This window comes from Ambystoma mexicanum, chromosome 7q (genome assembly GCF_040938575.1).
Source record: "Ambystoma mexicanum isolate Mex_15411 chromosome 7q, UKY_AmexF1_1, whole genome shotgun sequence".
Taxonomy (NCBI): Eukaryota; Metazoa; Chordata; class Amphibia; order Caudata; family Ambystomatidae; genus Ambystoma; species Ambystoma mexicanum.
This window is the reverse complement of record NC_090941.1, coordinates 947,602,591-947,623,116: the sequence shown is the minus strand read 5'-3', so window position 1 is coordinate 947,623,116 and position 20,526 is coordinate 947,602,591. Positions and strand designations below refer to the sequence as shown.

The 20,526-nt window shown below is 43.9% G+C and overlaps 1 protein-coding gene across 1 annotated transcript in view; it reads right to left on the bottom strand.

Annotated features, from left to right (window-relative positions):
• Positions 1-20,526, bottom strand: part of RSF1 (remodeling and spacing factor 1) — a 1,138,572-nt gene that overhangs the window by 125,938 nt on the left and 992,108 nt on the right. Inside the window, exon 14 of the mRNA XM_069639968.1 lies at positions 4,627-4,838. Coding sequence (XP_069496069.1) covers positions 4,627-4,838 — 212 coding nt within the window. The remainder of the gene's footprint in view (positions 1-4,626; positions 4,839-20,526) is intronic.

The following is a 20,526-nucleotide window of genomic DNA, read 5'->3' as shown; positions in this document are numbered from 1 at the left end:
TTGGCATCCAACAATCCTCCTCAGCTTGCACCCCAAACAAAAGCCAAACATGTAAAGAAGACCAGACTAGTCGCTGCCATACCTAAATTCTCCACCCACAGCAATAACCCTTCTGTTATCCTTGGGGCACTGATCAATGCTAGGTCCCTGGTCGCCCATGCAATAGACATTGCTGACCTAATTTTAGAAAAAAACCTAGACTTCCTTGCAATTACAGAGAAGTGGTTACATGCAGCAGTTGGACCCTCCAGAATCCTCTAGAGGAGGCGGGGTGGCATTCATAGCCAAAACTACATTGGGACTCAGAATTGTCTCACACACCTCCACTAAATCCTGCGAACTAATGACTGTGAAACTTCCCTTCACAAACTCACAAACTATTACAATGCATCTAATGTATAGACCCCCTCCGGATCCCTGGGCTCCTTCGAAGATTAAATCAATTCACTTCTTTCTACCAACACGAAACCTTTGTCTCAAATCCTCATACTAGACGACTTCAATTTAGGTTTCAATGACCCTACAGACCAACTTGCAGCATCCGTAGCCAATTCCCTAGTGGAACTTGGCTTCACTCAAAGAGTCTTACTCCCTACTCATGACAAAGGAAGAATCCTTGTTTGGGTAGCGGACCTGAACTGTACCACCACCATCACCTCTATTGAACCACAACCATGGACCGACCACTCTCTACTGTCCTTTAATCTTCAAGACTGTACTCTTCCTAATAAAGAAAATCTCATTGCTCTGCCCATGCCCACTAGGAATAAAAAGAATATTACAGTGGACACAATTATGCCTTTCCTCCAACCTTACTGAATCCATCCATAGCCTCCTCCAACCCATAAGATCTAGTGGACCTCTAAAACACAACCTTGACCACAGGGCTAGATAGCATTGCTCCTCTAAAAATGCAAAAAAGGCAAACCTAAAGCACACCTGAACTCATGGTTCACCCCCAAACTTAAAACCTTAAGAAATGAAAAAAGGAAATATGGACCCTCTGGGAGAAATAACCCTTCCTCAGCCAAGAAAGACATGCTGGGCAAAATATCAGCCAGCTATAAACAAGAAATTATGTTCGCAAAAAGGGATACATACAATTTCAGGATTGAGAAAGCAAGTTCAAGCTCTGGTGAACTATTTACTATTCTAAGAGAACGTGAATCTCCCGTCCCTACCACTGAGAACTGCATAAAGGACAAGACCTGGTGTACCAAAATTCAAGAAGCTCTAACTAACAAAATCACTCTGCTTCAAAAGAAGATGGCAACCAAAAAACAGAACCCGATACCTCAATCTACTTCACCTAAACCTGCCTCCACCCTCTCGAAAACTACAACAGTGCTTCAAATTTATCTCAGTGTCCACCCAAGTAGTAATTAACATTATTGCCTCACTCAAACCCTACAACTGCCAAGGTGACTTCTGCCCAGCACCTGTCATTAAAGATGCAGCCAAAGATCCTGCCCCCTTTATCACCACCCTCATTAATGCCTTCTATCGCACAAGCACCGTTCCAACCAACCTGATGAATTCTTGGGTACTCCCACTCCTAAAAAAACAAAACACATTAGACCCGAGCATTCCAACCAACTTCAGACCCATCACTACCGTCCCTTTTGTTCTCAAAATCATTGTCAAGGCTGCCTATAACCAGATTCCAATGTACCTAGAGACCAATAAGCTACCTTTACGCTCACCTGGTTCCCACAAGGGGGGGGGGGGGTTCGATCGGACCTGGACAGCTCCGGTCTCCACCAACGTGATGCGTAGTGCAGAGATGACAGTCAGGACTGGCCCGCCTAATCTTGTCTGCTGGACTCGTAGAAGTATTCTCCTGCAAGTGGAGAAAGGGATTTAGCCACCCGTGGACTTTAGTGATGGCCCCCCAACTGTTCTCTATCACCTCCGATATCCCCTCTTGGTAACCTCACCTTATGTTTTTAAATGATGAGCTCTCCATCCTGCATGGCATGCAGGGGCACGTAGATACCAGTTACTTCACTGGTTTGAAGGTACTGGAGGAGTTCCAGAGGAATATTGACTCCAGTGTCTATAAAGTTCAAAGAGTTCAATATGTCCGATGTTCACTCTTGTTCCATTCCCTCGTTAGGTTGCAGCTGGGTCCAAAAGAATATTGCCTGGAGGCAGCTGATGGCGTTCAGGTAAGAGTCTGTATTACCAAACACTGTCCGGTAAAAGTTGCATGAGTTTAACTTGCTGTTTTCTCTCCCTTTATAGGTGCGGCATAGGAAGATGCGGCGAATTAAAGGATAATACCTCCGGTGGTAAAGCAAGTAAGCCTATGGTGGCAAGAGATTGTCTTTGTCGGTTTTCTCGGCTCACTTTGTTATTCCTTTTGTTTTCCCCCCAGGTGCTGGGTTTCGACGAAGAAAATGATGGAGGCAGCGCCGAGTCGAAAGATGCGGTGGACTGGTGAGTATAACGTGGCGTTGCTGCTGGCGAAGCGACGCGTGCTGAAATAATGTCCTTTCCAGGCTCGGAGATGTGCTGGGTCGGGAATCAGGTAAGGAATCAAATAATATCCGTGATCTAACCTCTTCTCCTTTCTTTTTCTTTTGTCTATGAGCTCAGGATTCAAGGCGGGCGTGGCAGAAGACTGGATGCTGACTTGCAGACACGGTGAGCGTTACGCTGCTGGATGCAGAATAACACGAAGCATGGGCTGCTGTTCGGGCGTGGTTTAAATAGCCTGCAAAGTAGTCCCAGGTAAGAAGTTCCCCAGAACCACACCCGAGTGAAAAATAATCCCTGTAATAAAATAGTCCCATCCAGGCCTCATGTTGGCTTGGACTCATTTGCAGCATGGTCTGCATAAGGTAAGTAAAGTCTATGAGCCCGGCGCCTAAGGCGCCAGGACTGAATCCAAACAGCCCCCAGCCGGGGCTGTTGGGGTTTTAATAAGTATCTGGATACCTGCTCTCGGGGCTGATGGACTCGATCCGGATGTCCGGGGGTAGGCATCATGACAGCTACTTGGACACCGCCAATCCGGATTCAGACCCCAACACGGAACTGAAACCACCCTAATCCAGATGGATGACCTGAAGGACAAAGGGAAACCTGCTCTTTTGCGTCTGTTGGATAGGTCGGCCGCCTTTGATCTGGTTGATCACAAGGCACTGTGCAGACACCTTTCCTCTGCGGCCCACTTTTCAACAGAAGCAACAGCTTGGATCCAAATCTTCCTTAACAACAGATCCATGAGAGTGTTCTCAGCCTCGGCAGCAGCTGATCCTATCCCCATTTCCTGCGGTGTCCGACAAGGTTCATGTCTATCACCAACCATGTACAATGTGTTCACCAAACCACTGTTTGATGATCTAGACTGTCTGGGTGTCACCTACACTAACTATGCAGAGGACACCCAGATACTCCTACCCTTGATTAACTATGATAATGACCTTGCTCTTATAAATAAAATCTACCCCATCATTCAGGCCTGGATGGCCACTTACAGACTGTGCCTGCATGATGAGAAAACAGAGTTACTCCTATTCTCCTCTCCTACCACCATGAAGAAACTGAGCAATACCTATCCTTTAATATTGATGGTAATGACAAAGGTGGCGAACAAAGTTAAAACCGTGGGTTTTTACCTTGACACCTCCTTGAATCTATGCAAACAAGTCAGTGCAACAGCCTCGACGACAGCATACACTTGCAAGCTTATTCACTCTTGCAAACCCTTTCTCTCGTCTAATAGCTGTATAACATTAGCATGTGCGCTTGTTTTATCAAAAATGTACTATTGCAATGCACTGTACCTAGGTGCCAGTAAATATATCACCAACAAACTACTACAAATCCTGCAGAATAATTCCCTTAGAACTGCCCTGGGTATCCCCAGATGGCAACATATCTCAATGACTAGGCGTAATAACTGACTTTCTATAATAAAAAATAATCAGCTTAAAACAGCCTTCCTTACGCATAAATGCCTCAACAACACCGCCCCTCAATACCTAGCAGAAAAATTCCTCAAAAAAAACTCTGCTAGACCTACTAGGACATCGAATACCGGCTGCCTTAGGGTGCCAGTATAAACTAAAAAGAGCAGGGGGTAGCAGCTTCCCAGTTATGGCTGCCCAACTATGGAACCCCACTTCCCCCCACTCTACAAACAGGCCAATCCTTCTACAAATTCAGAAAAGATATCAAAACAATGGCTTATCTCCAAAGAGACACCACTGCAGACCCCTAACCCATGTACGCATAGTGACACTTTATCTGATTACCCTATATGTATATATCTCTCATCAGTAATGTTGCATTTCCTATGTACCAGAAATGTATTCTTATTTTTGCTGTATTTCTGACATGTGTCTCCCTGTATGTCTCCCATCTATTTTGGTGTACTTATGTACATACCCTGCCTAGCATAAGTTTTGTATCATTATGCATGTAACATGCTTGTGCAAATATTGTGTGCAATGCTCTTTCTGTAACCATGAATATGACCTCCGTGTGAGTTGCGCACTATAAATAATAAACAAACACGTAACAAACAAGACACACAATATGGCTACAGCTCTTTCAAGAGATCCTACAACTCATCATTAAGACTTTTTCTTAATAAATTATATTCTACACTGGCCTTACCAGATGCATCATCCTCAGTTTCATCCTCCTCATCATCATCATCAGAATATTTCCTTTTCGCAGGCCTCCGTCGCAGCCGTCGGCTTTTCCTGGTGGGCCTAGCATAGTGCCGTCGTGGTTTCCGAAAGCCAATCTCTCCATCACTGTCATTTGACTGCAGATCCTCATCACTCTCCAGATTTTCTTCCGACACAACAAAATCATCTTGTGAGCTAGGAAAATAAACATTTTGCCAAAAACTCCATTTTAATATCTGCTGTTAAAGCAATGATATTTCAATCCAGAAATAAATGTTTTTACTGAAGCCAAATATAGTCATAGATCTCAACTAGTACTTTGAAAAGTATACACACATCCTTGTCCACCAATGGTCCAGCTGGATAAACAAATTAAAGACAGACGAGCCTGGGTTAATGATCAACCTTCATGAGCAGACAATCTTGACCCTGCAGATAGCTGCTTGAGTGAACATTCACAATATGAATGTGGTTAGAAGTTACAAGGAAATTAGTTACATGCAAATTCACCAATGGGTTCACTTTTCGCATTGTGAGCGAGTGGGGTTGAGTGGGTTTTACTTCCCTATGTTCAAGGTGTGAGAAAGACCTACCAAAACTGGGCAACGAGGTGCCCTCATTTCAGCAGACTCTCTTAGAGGTAAATATGGTGTAGCCGAGCCCCAGGACTCTCAGGCGCGAAGGCAGGGTGGTAAAAAGGTGTATTATAAAAAGTTATATCTAACAAAAAGTGAATGTCCACACAATATATTTATTTTTATTTATTTATAGCATTTGTTATACACCCAAACCCAGAGGTATCACGGTGTAGGTTACAGGGACCTTACTTATCCGGTTACAGAGTAGTTGCATTGCATTATAGACTTGACGTTTGATTAGAAACAGTAAACCTATTTAAATTTGGGTTGCAAGTGGGTTGTGCAGGCAGGTAAAAAAACATTTTGATGGTGCTATGTAGGCAGTGTTATATTCAATACATATTACACGTTGCATGTTAAAAATCGTTAATGAGGCTCTTAAAGTACTGGTGAGAAAGCTCGCTTCCAATGTGGGTGGGGATGGAGTTCTAGATCTTGGGTGCTGCTAATGGGAAGCTGATCCACTCCCCCACCACCTGCCCTCGAGCTCTTGAACCTTGGGACAAATAACTGAGTGCTAGAGTCTGATCTTGGGGCTCTGGTAGACATTTTTTGAGAAATAGAGCTGTTAAGGATGGTGGTGGGGGGGACTGCCTTAGTGACACATTTATGTGTGACACACAGCGTTTTGAAGAGGATTCTGGCTTGGATGGGTAACCAATGAACTTCCATCCCGATATGGGATATATGTTTGTTTCTTTTTAATCCAAAGGCTGCTCGTAAGGCTTGGTTTCGCAGCAGTTGAAGTTTGGTCAAGTCTGTGCTCGTGGTTCCTAGAAAGAGGATTACAGTAATCTAATTTAGATAGTATGAGGGCTGAGGCTAGGGTGAGGCAGTTTTGAGGGGTCAGGAATTGGCGACAAAGTGCAATAGGTTTTGCTGTGTAGGCAGTAGAGGATGAGAGGGCACTGATATGTTGGGTCAACGTAAGGTTAGAGTCTAAGTGAAAGCCCAGAGTTTTGACTTCCTTGAGAACTGGGATGGGAATTCCATCAATGGTAATGGTTGAATAGTCGGCGAGTAGAGATTTTATTCTGAAAGGGGAGCCTCAGTTTTTTCATCGTTAAGACATAAGATGTTGGAGGCCATACAGTTTTGGATAATGGCATACACCTTGCTAATGGTGGTTGTGTGTAGATCATGGTTTCCGGTAATGGGGATGAGGATCTGGGTGTTGTCTGCGAAGTTTGTGTATACGACACCCATTGCATGAAGTGCTGCAAAAAGGAGTTGTGTGTATGCATTATACAGAGTGGGGGATAGGCAAGAGCATTGGGGGACCCCTATGGGTACTGGAATTGGATCAGCGTCCTAATTACCAATAGATATTCTTGAGGTACATTCCGCTAGAAAAGATTTGACCCAAAGGGTGGCTTCGGTGGAGAAGTTGAAGTTTTCTGCCTTACATAGTTTGCCATGATCTACCAAATCGAATGTTAGAAAAGGTTGTATCTGCTTTCATCTAAGAATTTTCACTGCAGTATTTCTTGCTGCTTTTTTACAGCTTTCATTTGCTGCAAAAATGCAGGGGACTAGGGATGGAGACCAACGCTCCATCTCATATTGCTTTGACCCAAACCGTCCTCTGCATGTTGCGGCATACATTAGTTTAAAATGAAAAACACATAGTAAAATATCTGCAGTTTAATTCCTGCAGAAAAAAACTTAACGCAAGTGAAAACATGTTTTTTTATTTACTTTGCATTAAGAAGGGAACGTAGGTGAAATAGTTCAGTAATTTCAGTTTGTGACCCTACTAATCCGGGCCACCGGGAGAGTCTCGGTTAACCAGTCCTCCTTAGCAGCACGGTTGACAAAGTACTGGGTTAGAAAGGTTGCAAAGTAAAGTTCAGTCAAAGGGAATAATTGTCTCTCATACATCTAAATTCTAGTGGTGCAAAGCCAGTATGTCTGCCCTTGATCTCTGAAAACATTGCGAATAGTTTGAGAATTCCAAGGTAAGATTAAAATGTGTTTTGTTAAAGTACAATGTAGCCGACAATGAGTATCTGAACATGTTTTGGAGGCAGTTGGTTCTGCAGAAGATCTACCCAAGATGAGGAACCTGTGGGAGGGAAGACTATTCTATCAGAAATAAACTGAGTGGTAAGTAATTTGTTCTTCCTTTTCACAATATCCAGGAGGATCAGACTAGAGATTAGTGTGTGCAAAACAATGTTCTTAGTTACAATACTGTTTTTTGCAACTTTACATCTGTGGACAGTGATACAGGCGCTGTCACATTCTTTAACACGCAATGTCCAGCACCAGATGAAATTAAAATCATCCACTGATGATTTCCAGTTTGGCTCCTCCTTGTCTCAAAGTGGAAATGCTTTAACTATGATTGTTTTAGTCCTCTCTCCTTACAACTGTTCAGTTGCTACAATTGCCCCCTCCTAAATCAAGTGTAGTGTCTTTTGCAGTCCCTACGTAATCTACACTGCTTAGTTTGACAATGTTTTCCCAAATGCAAAACATCCACACATGCTCTTACTCCTCGCGCTCCTGCCTTGGGCTTTCTGTCCAGTCGTATAGCATTTTCATTGCATGGAAAACTGCAGGATTTTTAGCAAACATTTTTGTTTTATTTTTATATGCACCCAAGTGAATTACTATGATTGGCCTTCAAACCTCAACATTTTAGCGCACATTTTTGATAATTGATTCACAGATCTCCATCAACATTAACGGGACTCTGCGACAAACCTTAAACTACTATTTAGGGCTGCGGATCGATGGGTGTTGCATAAGGTGAGCCAAAAGGGACAGATGGCTCTGCAGAAAAAAAGGCCCACCACAAACGGCAGCTTCCAAACTCAAAGTATCATTCCTCTCAGGCTTCCAGTGCTGGATGATGAGGTAATGGAGCTAGTAACACTATATCAGACATGACGGCTCACACCAGAGGGCATGTTAATGGGTTCCATTACACCCACTACGAAGTCTAGTGGGACACTTGCTTTTTCAACTGCCAGAACATTTCAGATCAATGGCAACTTTGCAACTATCAGCACTAGTCTGCCGGAAGATATCCCAGATGTAATGTCCTTGCTTTTGGAATTGTGTCGAGTGCAACCAGAACTCGCATCAGTTGTGATCAGGCTTAAAATGGCTAGTCTGCTGAGGAGTGTGCTCCTGAAGCAAATGGGGCTGCCAAAAGCCCTTAATAGGTGGTGAGGTTCGCACGCCACCCAGCTGCCCAAGACAGATCCTGCAGGCTGTCCTTGTAGAGAAAAGTCTGAGGGCTATGCAGGAGCAGGGATGAATGGACTAGGGGTCCTGCCTGACTTGCCACTTGCTTCTGTCAAGAACAGTTTGACTCTTGAGGGCCAGAGGCAGCAGACCCCGCCCCAGTCTAAGGTGAAAACCATGGGATAGACAGTATTCTGGGAAGGTAGGCTAGTATAGCGAGTCTGTTGAGCAGGAACCTAGTGCCCAGAGTCCTTGCAACTTCCCATTGCAATTAGCCCATAAGGTGCCTTAGACAGATCACTTGGAAGTGAAGGAAACCATGTAAAAATGAACTCCTGACTTCTACTGACCTTGCATGAGTGTCAAGGTAAATGGTCATAACAAGCCTTGGCCTACTTGTCAATTGCCTAGCAAGACTGGTGTTAAGTTCAAAGGGCACCTAGATCTACCGCTAATAGTAAGGGGTGGGGCGGATCTGAGGTCTTTGACATTGTTGATGCCATTGACCAGCCAACCAACTCTGAAAACCTCTGTTGCCACATATCTGGAGGCAGGGCCTATGAGGAGCGACATACCCAAAGTGGCTGCTCAAACAGTGGATCCAACTTCATAACTTCTTATATGAGGAGCATGTGGACGATGTTTTGAGTAACTTGTACATTCTCTACATTCTACCCGAACCCAGACCTCTGTTCTATTGGAGTGCATTAATAAGATATTGAAGAGCATGATGTGTGCTTTAGAACAGCCCTGGTGGAAGTTAACTCTGCTTACCATTCTTTCTTTTTGCCCAAAAGAAAGTGCCACAGAAAAAAACCCTCAGTCCTGTTGAACACCTTCTTGGAAACTATTTGAGGGTCTCCTTTGTATACGTCATGAAAGGATAGAAACAAAACCCCTCAGTGTCCAACCCCTCGTGTGGTGGACTATATGCTGGGGGTCAGGGCAGCTCATGTGCAAGGCAAAAGAAAACCTGAAAGCAAGTTGGGCACTGGTCAATGAAAGGTAGAACCAGAAGGGTGCTTAGGTTTGTTTCATGGTGAGCCTAGATGTCCCTGTCATGGAGCTTACAAAGTTTGGTGCACTAGGAGTGGTCACTACATTTTCATTAGAGAAATGGAGGAAGTCACATATTTGGTCGACGTCCGCCAAACCCCAACCCCACTCCTCCACCAAGGAATACCCAATGGGTCCAGGCATGAGCAAGTCAAAACATTGCTTCAGGTATCAGAAAAGAGGGATATAGTGAGCTTTTCTCATATGTCGTCCATGGCAGTCCAACAGATGTCTTAGTGGAAGGAGTGAAACACCAAATAACCTCTAGGTAACATCAGGAGAGTAGGGGTTTGCTCCAAAGGTTTGCCTCTTTTTTCTCCCAGACTCTAGATCGTACACACTGGTGCAAACATGACCTAGACAAAGGAGACTGCAAGCCCCAAAAAGCAGACGTTACAGGATGTCACTAAGATGTTGGACATAAGCGTGATTAAACCTTCCCAGGCTCTTTGGCTTCTGCCTTGGGAACAAGAACTGCAGGAATGAAACAAAGATATCCGGTTCTGTGTTCTGTGTATAGGGCCCTTAGTGCTGTCACAAAGATAGATGTCCACGATGTCATTTGTTCAGCTGATGAGCTTGTGGACCTGCAAGGGCTACTCATTTTTACATAATCTTTGCTTTTACTTCTGGTTGCTGGCAGTTTGCCATTGGGGCTTCTATGCACACTCAAAATACGTTTGATTTGTAAACTGGTTGTTAAGGTTGCAAGGACCTGAATACTGAAAAATATCTGCAATGCATTAAGAATCATTATTGCCTTGATGGTCATCCTGACAAGATTGTTGATTCTTTAGAGAAATCCAAATGTTCAATCATAAATACAATTACTTTGAAGTTGGTCACAAATATTTTGTAACATTTGTTAAAATTCATTATATAGAGAGCAAAGCTCATTGATTAGATTCTTATCAACAAGTGTCTTCTCATTTCATAGTAATTGCATAAAAAGCTAAAACCTGGTTAATAATGTAATAAAATACGGTGCAGAAGACTATAATAAAACCCCAGAATGAGAAACTATTAAGCCAGAAAAAAATAAAATGCATAAAAGTGAAATAAACATCCCAAGCACAGACTAAAAGAAAAAAAATAAAGGAAAGTAATTAATAGACTAAAGTAAAAGGCGATGTTTTCAATGCTATAAGAAAATCCTACAGCAGATAGCAATAGGTAAGGGAGGTCCAGTCCCAAGCAGTAGCTTCCAAGAAGGCTTGTGAAGAGCACTGTGCATGGAAGGTGAGAACTAACGTCTTAATATGTCGGAGCTTCTGGTATATCAGTGTCCACCAGATAGATTTAGCTGCAAAATAAGTGGGAGGGCCCATAACTATAACAATTAAAGTGATGTAGTAGATCTTACATCTTGAAAGAAGATGCAGATCTGATTGGGGAGTAAATGAGGACAGAATAGAGTGATATAGTCACATTTCTGTACACCACACAGATCAAGCAGGCTGCTGAGTAGAGCCACAGATTTGAAAGCAAACAATCTAGAAGTTGGGGAAGCCCATTAAAATGGTGGTGTGCCCATCGAGAAAAAAAAGCATTAGGACTTGAACGGCAGTAGAGAAATCTGATGGGGGAAGAAAATAATTTTCTTCACGAGATTTCAAAAAAGCTGGAGAAAAAGAAAATGAAGAGAAGAATCCAAAGTAAAATCCACAGATTCCGATTTAGCTTGATGCATAAAGAGTGCTTGAAGCCATTCTTGGATAGGTGAGCGAGCGTAAGAGATTACCACAAACACAGTCTTGGTGATAACAAAGAGAAAGTAAAGACATTAGTCCTAAATATAAGTCCTAAATATAACCAAATCAGTCCCTCAGATGCTGGGAGCCATCCACGATGACTTCTTTAGATAGTGGATATCATGTCATCAGAGTCCTGGTGTATTTAGAGGCACAACTTGCAGACCAGAACCACCACCAGCAAACCAAATAGATGCTAAAAAGCAGGTGGGTGACAGAGTGTGTTGCCTATGTCTGCATGGAGAGCTGACCCTGTGAAGCAGTGTTTCTTCACTTTCATCTTTTCAAGGCAGAGTTCTATCCACATAACACCCTGCACTGCGCGAAGCATAGCGGAGTGTGTTGCCTGTGTTCCCTGAGGGTTGTGAGGACAGTGTGATGAGCTCCAGAACGGGTATACCCGCAACTCGCGCCCAAGTGAAACGGGCAAAAATACCACTAGCACCCAATGCAAAACAGGTTGCAAAATTAAATTTTATGCGTACCTTACCCACAGCTCTGGCCCCTGAAGGGGACGCCCCCATAGCGGCATCAAACAACTCTGATCCCCCTGGCCGGAGCGGTACATGTGGCGTGAGCAAAGGAGACCGCGTTACTAAAAGTAAGTCCAGGGGAGTTGGAGGAGAGGTCGGGGGAGGCGGACATTGACCGTGATAATGAAAATGAAAGTGGCTTTGCGAATACAAGCCGAGGCAGAGGCAGAGGCTGTGTTGAGGGTCCGTCAGTGAGGGTAAGCGGCTCAATCTGTTGTGATCACCCCCCTCATGGCCATTGTATCCGCGCCAATATTTACCCTTGAGAAAATCTTACCACGGCTCCTGGAAGAGGAAAGTCCCAGCCACGGGCAGCTTCTTGTCATTGCTGACTCCCGGTCTGCGGGCGGCGAAGGTGGAGGGGGCGTGCCCGCGCCTGCGAGAGCCGAGGTACTGCAATGGGGAGCGAGCACGGGCTGGATCGCGGGTGGCGGTGGCCCGGCCCATGGAGAGCCTCCTTGAGTTGTGCCGCCCAAGGATCTGGCTGATGGACTGCCTGTGGGAGGTGCGAGTTAGGGGGAGGGAGTTGGAGAGTTCACCACAGCCGCAGCCGGTCTGAAGAAAGACGGCAGGGGTGAATGAACAAGTGCAATGACGAGTGCAAGGACGAACATAAAACACACAACATCCATCGCCCCCTTAAAAATAATGGCGTGGTAAACAGTGGCGAAAATCAACTAACAAGGCACTAAAAAAAAAAAAAAAATGGTGAGTTTCCCTATTGCAAGAAATCTCTCCCTAGACCAGTGGTCTTCAAACTTTTTTGGCCTGGGCCCCCACCTGAGCAAAGTATGGGCAGGCAGGGCCCCCCCAAAAGTGCCAAATGGACAGTATGTAGAAATCTCTATGAACTTTTGCGTGCCGTCACCGCACCCTACTCCCAGTACCGACCCTGGGCTTTCCCCACCCTACTCCCACCACTATCCCAGTGCTGCCGCACATCCTGCTCCCACCACAGTCCCATAACACAAGCATACACACATCGATACACATTTAAATAAAAATTCGCCATAAACGTACCTCGCTTGGTTGCTAAAATGCCCCGCTCCAGGTTGCTCTGCCCGTATGTGCGAGGAGGCGCAGGAGCACCCCCTCGCACATACATACATACATACATACATACATACATACATGCAGTGCCCCAGCCAGCAATTACAATGAGCTATGCAAGGCTGGCGAAGCAAAACACCCCCAGCGTTGCATGGCTCAGTGATCATGTGCGGCTGGGGAAATGAACTGTCAAAGGCAGAGTTTCCCTTTGACAGTTCAGCCAGCCCAGGAGCACTCCCTCAGCTGGAAAAAGCAGCTGAGTGAGTGCTTAGTGTTTCACTGGGCTGGCTCTTCGGCTTCTCCATAATGGGCGAGGTGGCCAGTGGGTCGGCGCCCCCTCTCCCAGTATGGATGAGCCGGAAGGCTTGGACTGGCCTATAGGGCAATTGGGCGATGACCGTACCAAAAATGCAAAATGCTAGTGTAGGCCAGTAAAAATGGGCCACTTTTTTGGCCAATGTGACTAAACACTGAATATCCCTTTGAAACTGCTGGCCAATTTTTCATTGGTGCCTAAGACCGTTTTATGGCCCAGTCTGATCATGTGAGCTGCCTCTTCCCATTTCCTCCAATCTAAAAAGAAAAAAAAAAACCAACAATTTTGTTTTTTTTACATTTCATGCTGGGCTCTGGCGCCCCCCCCGGGAAGCGGCAATGCCCCCGTGGGGGGAAGCGGCCGTGCCCCCGTGGGGGGGGCACGCCCCACAGTTTGAAGACCTCTGCCCTAACAGTGACATAAGGGTAATCCAAGCTCAGCTTCATGATAACCCGATGTCCTCCCCAATGACCCCCCCCCCCAAACTATTACATCTGAGGAAGAAGTAGTAGAAGAGGATGAGAATAGTGGCGATGAAATTTGGGACCCATTGAACTTGGAGAATCCAGGATCTCCCAAAGCAGGATGCGCTCCCTTGCTGCCGGAATTCCTTGGTTATTGCCAAGTCATCAGAGACCTGATTAATATGAATAGCAAGTTATCACACTCATGCAAAATCAACAGCAAAACTTTAAATAACTTCACACCAATTATTGCTGTGGATCAGCAACACCAGGAAAAGGCGATGTCCTACCTTGTTGGTCTAGAAGCGAATGCACCGACATTCGAGACAAGAAACGATGAAATAATGATATCGCAAAAAAGAATCAGACACGACAGAAGCTCTGAAAGCGAAGTGTGTGGCTCCCTGAAAAGGTTTAAGAGCCATAACAGAACCTTGATACCAAACCCACTCACTGATTTGAGAGGGACAACAGCAGCATGCCAGCATCAAGGGATAACGAACATGTCCTCTTCGTCTTCATAAGATGAAGAGTATAACTCCCTGAATAATCAACAGCAGAATCACCATGAACTGAGGCCTCAAGAACCCAAGGGGCAACGTGAACTCCAGTCCACGGTGTAGATAGTGGAGAAAGTCATTAGCAACCTACGCCCAATATTGACGTTGGTCTGCACAATAGCTGTGGCGCCCCTAACAAAATTGTACGAAAACGTGCATGAGAATTACAGTGATCAAGGTACTCTAATTGCGCTTCTAAATTCTAAAATGGCGAAATTAGAAAGCGATCTAGTGGACATGATGACACAAATCAATGTCACAAGACGTGGCAATGATATTTCACTGTCAGTCTTGAAGGACTCATTAAAAGACAACTCAGAAGACAAACGACTGTTGGCGGAAGTTACCATGCAAGCCTTAACCTTACTACAGAAGTATCAAGAGTGAAGAACCAGTTAAGAATCACAGCAAACTTCAAGAGTGAAAGATCCCAAGCAATTATCGGCGCCCCAACTGGAAAATGGACGGTCGGCCATAGACACCTCACTAAGCTCAAGTAAGAACGGCATGGCTTCGTACATCGAGAAACAGACAACGCAGCTAAATGCAGCCAAAGAAAAAGAAGTGTCTAGAGAGCTGACAGGGGAGGCATAATCACCTGAAGGAGAAGGGCAAAGTCTTGGTGGCCCCACATCTGAATGCTGTGGTATGCAAAGTTGCAACAGTCCCGCCCCCACTATTGATCTAACGAAACCAACAGCGTCGAGTTTAGTCCAGGTTGAGTCGTCAAGCGTAGGTCCGGAAACCTCCTTAAATGTTGCGACAGAAGACTTGCAAAATTCTGGTCTAAAAGCTAAACCGAGTACGAGTGCCCCGGAAGTGAAGGACACTGAATGGTTTGATATATTCGAAAAGTCGCAAGCCAAAACTAATCATCAAAAAAATACAAAGAAGTCTGAAACGGACTTGAAACAAGGCAAATGCAAGGAAAAAACCAAAAACATTGCAATGCCAAAAAATAAAAACTCCAGAAACTCGACCAATTTCTTCCGATACATCAAAGCACTGAATGTGACCTTCAATAATCCCGACATCACAACCAATGATGTTATAAAGGAGAAAAAATGCAAGGTCTATCAAGCGTGAAAGAAGGAAGCAACAAGGAGAGTAGCTCTAAACACAGTGACACTAAGGAAGACGAGGTAAATGACCATGATGAGATACTGAACCTGTCAACCTATAGTCACGAGGGAACAGAAGACGATGAAGAGCCGCCAAGTATGGACGATGTGTTGACTGAGGGAAATGACGTTCTGACAGATCCCGAAGACCTAGAAGAGGAAAGGTCGCTGAAACCCTCAACGAGCGGCCAGAGCCCAAAACTGCAAGTACAACCGGTGAAGCGGATGATAATCTGGTCAACGTCTCCAGAAAAAAAAAACTAACACCAAAGCAAAGAACGTGAGTAATGAAGTAAAGAAAAAAAAATCTTCCAAACCATTGAGGAAAAACGGAAACAAACCATCCTAAACCACTTAGGTGTCCAAGAAGAAATGACTGTGGCTCCTCTGATATCAAATGTCATTCCAACGTTACCAGAGCTCAAAACAACGCACAGAGAGACGACCCAAGAAACTAAGCCACACCCTGGTCTAAAAAAGCAACTGAAGAAAAAAAGCTTCTTTTAGAATTCTGATCGATCGATGGAGCACAAAAAAGGAGACATGCCCATAAATAGAAACCTAATTCTACATCTATTCAAATTTATATCTGTATTGAGATCTACGAAAAGCATTGAGATTGACCGGGTTGAAATACTGGATGATTCCAATTGCAAAAGTGCCCTGCTGCACATCAAAGACCGCAAACTTGCTGAAGCAGTGATGTGTGCAAGACAGCTGATAGAGGCCGGATTCCAAGTCTACGAGGTCGACAATGCACTAGGGAACTCTGAATCAAATGCCCTGCTGAACTCAAGTGCTCTAAATAGAAATCTTAAAGAGCCCACAATTGCTAATACATCAGAGACTGACCCAATGAAAGAGAAAGGAAAGCAAACCAATAGGCCATCAGAGAATCAAAGACAACTACGAGCGGAATTGTCAGAATCCCGTAATCTGAAAAAGATAAAAATCACGGTGCAAAATGTAGGTACAGGAAAGCAAATGAGCCCTGCAGCAAGAATGCCCGACGAGACAGCTGAAGAACCGATTTCCTGGACGTGGGTGGCCAAAGCCCTAAATGACACCGCCAAAAGCTAATGCCAGATTCCACAGGTTAATACTGTATGGGCAACCTGGAACACAAGAGGCTATATTTGCATCTATTAAAATCGTTCCCAAAAGCCCTATCATCGGCAGATATCATTTGTCTACAGGAGACATGGCTGGACAGAATGCCCTGGGTAGAGGGCTTCGAAGTGGCGATAAACCCTGCAATTGTCCAACGGAAAGGAAGACCGATGTCTGGCCAGTTAATTTTGATAAAAAGGAAAAGTGTTTTCAAACTAAAGTCATCTGGCAATATCTCACCACACATTCAGTACGCGAGTTTAGAAGTCAAAGTTTCAGGAAATGAAGAATCGAATATTGTGCATGTGATAAACGTCTACTGGAACACCTCACCAGCAGAACACGCAAAGTTTGAAAAGGAACTTTTAGACACTATTGACAGCATTTTGATTAGAAAAGAGAACGCGCAAATAGTTGTCTGGCGATTTCAACATGAAACTGCTCGATACACCGAATGACAAAAAAGGCGCAGAAAAGAAGGAATTCAGCCAAAGTGAATTATGGCTTGAAGAAATGGCTGCTCGCTTTTTTACACATGATGAATGGCGCATCAGCAGGCGACATTCCCCCAAATGTAACCTGAGAAAGAGGAGGACAAAAATATATTTTGGACTACTTTTTCGTATCCGAACGGACATATGAAATTACAGCTATGCATGTAATCAAATCTCCGCAAAGTGATCACAATGTGGTAACAATGGAATGGAGACAGACAGCGACACACATTAGACCAATGGAAGACACAGATTGCGCTGGAACCAGGTGGCAATCGCCTGCGCATAAAATCTAGCGACATTTTAGATCTGTCAGATCTGATAAAAACGAAAGAAGGTGATAACGAGAATGATCCAATTGAATATCAGGCTCTACTAGAGGTATACAGAACAAAAAAACAATCTTGCAACAAACCAACCTTTAAAAGACATAATTTCAATCCCGAAGTTGCTCGGAAAAAGAGAGATTTACGTTCAACCATAAGATTATCATCTATGAACGCGATGTCTGATCTAAAACATGAAATAAGGTAAGTGAAGAACATCTATAATAATTGGATTAAATCACACCAAGGGCTCCTCGAACAGAGACGCCGAAGCAATCCTGGTGGCATTGAATAGGAACAATCCAAGAAGCTTTTGGTCAATAGTGAATGACTTGGATAATCCTCCAAATGCAAGGCTAGCAAATATGGTGTCAGAAAATCAATGGATAAGCTTTTGGTCAATAGTGAATGACTTGGATAATCCTCCAAATGCAAGGCTAGCAAATATGGTGTCAGAAAATCAATGGATAAGCCACTACGGCAATCTATTCAAAAGAAAGAAAAACACTAATTCACCAAACCTCAGTGTAAGTTTGCCATGGGATTTAGAATAGGACTACGAAGAGATCCTGAACACTATACAAAAGATCAGCTCTTCAAGAGCTGCTGGTCCTGATGGGCTCTCGAACGCCATCCTTAAACATAACATCGAGGAATGGACAGACTTCTGCAACTTACTTTTCGAAAACATAACAAAAGAGGGCCGGATACCAACCACGTGGAAATTGGGAATAATCGTACCAATTTACAAAAAGGGCGACCACACAAATCCAGCGAACTACCGGCCCATAGCCCTACTAGATGTGATCAGAAAGGTATTTGCTAGTCTCCTCTTAAAACAGCTGTCAAACTGGCTAAAGTCAAAGAAGATCTCTGACGTTCGACAGATAGGCTTTATTAAAGGTGTAGGGTGTAGCCTAAATCTGTTGATTCTGAATCTCTTAAAAATAGACGCCATTAAAGCAGGAAAGAAAATCTACCTGGCATTTATTGATCTAGCCAATGCATTTGATGGAGTCGACCGAGAATCCCTGTGGACAAAACTAAAATTGAGGGGATGCCCACCCAGCCTCCTTTATGCCATTAAAGAACTGTATTCGGAGATGCAAATCCACAATGAGGGCCATCTATCCAAGCCCATTAAAACCAAACGAGGAGTAAAGCAAGAGTGCCCATTAGGTGCCACTCTCTTCAATGTCTACATTTCAGAGGTAGGAGTATCACTCGACGACGTCGAGTCATTTCCGCCAAAAATAAATTGTAAATCTATTGGCTGGATAATCTATGCCGATGATATGGTCATTTTAGACTTAACACCGATTGGGCTCCAAAGAAAGCTAAACGCCCTGAAATTGTTCATAGAGGACCTTGGCCTTGAGATCAACGTGGCCAAATCAGAGATATTAGTCCTGGAAACAGGAAAGGCAGACAGCCAAAGTCAAAGAAGCTGAGATGGACTGTGGGGATGGAAGCCCTGAATAAAGTAACACACAAGATATCTGGGGACGATGATAAACTCAAACATCAACGATGATCCAATGATTAAGAAGATCGCAAGCAACTGTAAAGAATTAACACAAGGCTTGATTCTGCACAAAAAATACAGGAAATTCTCTTACATCCCGATAATAAGGTTTTATAAGAGCAAGGTGTCTCCTATCCTGATTTTTGGAGCAGAAAGTATGTTTGGGTGTTCATCAGAGATTCGGTCAAGATGTGAAAGCAAATTTTGGAAACAAATCTTACAAATACCAATGAGTTACCCCACAGTGTGTGTGTTATATGAGGTAGGGCTCTCCTCACTAAACGCGAGGATAATGTGGAACAAACTATCCTTATATAGGAAAACCCTAGCAGAGGCTGAACTTGCCCCTTTCGAAATTCTGATAAAATCTAAAGAAACTGTCACCTTAAGGTCAGCACTGACGCTATGGAGACAGCAATGCAAAGACATGTTAGTTCAATTGTCTACTGACGAAAAAAACTCTGGTACAACCCAAATGTGGTAAAGAAAAAACTCCTTCAATTGGATTGGATTGAAACAATCGACAAAAGATCGAAGCACAAATGTATGGCTAACTAGCCGGCGGAAGCTAAAGGAGTCAACACAATTCAAAACTACATGACCTTGTGGCCATGTAAACGCTTGAGGAAGTTGTATCTGAAATTCAGATTTAATCTATTTGAAACAAAAGAGATCTTGTTTCAAAGAAGAATGATTCAAGCTGAAAAAGGGACCTGTAGATTCTGTAATCATATTGAAGAAAACTTAAAGCACCTTGTCCTCTTCTGTCCGTACCTAAGAAATATTAGACCTTTTTTCTTGGGGAATGAAATGGATAAATGCACAACCTACAGCAGCGAAGAATGGTGGTGCCAAATACACAATAGCGATTGTAAAAAACTAACTAGCACTTACGAGATATTTAGGAAAGCTTCAAAATATGTTGGATGCTGTGAAGGGTCTTTCAGAGGTGTAAGCGTAATGTAGGAATCTATCCGAGTCTGGATTAATGTTCATTTTCTGTTTTTTCACGATGTTTTTTATTAATGTAAAGGTGAGAATTTTATGGAAGTATTAACTTTTATAGTACCTAATGTGTTTTATTTCAAACGTGGACTTAAACTGTATGAAAAAAAAAAGCAGGTGGGACTGCAACCCTTAATGGCACTCTGCATCATAATGGGAGGGGGCAAGACGTGGAGGATCCTACCAGCACAAAGTGTGCGATCTCCAAAAAGGAGCATAACAATGCCAGGACATACCCCTCTCAAACAAATGTGGCACAAGGATGTTAATAAGACCCTCATGGTTCACAGTTTCAAGATCAGCTTAGAGATCAAGTTGTCCAAGTAAACTGGTCTCACCAACATCCAGAGCACACAAGAAAGTCATCCACCCACGGGAACAGTATCTGTCTCGGTGCTACACCAAGGATGCCAGCCGTATTAATTGTTCCAAAGACTGTTTAGGTAAGTAAATAAGTGAAGGGTCAGGTAAACTGTACCACACTTTCAAGCGCGGAGGAGCGAGTAGTCGCGCGGAGGAGCGAGTAGTCGCTGTGGAGGTGCGAATAGTCGCATCTAAGGGTGGAGGAGAGACATAGGAGGAGTGAGAACATTGAAGACTCAGATATTTGGTCGATGGAATGGAGGAATGTTAAAGGGTAGAAAAGGGTTGGGTAAAGATTGAGCCTGGTAGAAAGAGGCCTGATTCAACCAGGGTATTTGCAAGAAACTATCCAAACGCCCCATTTGAAAAGTAACTA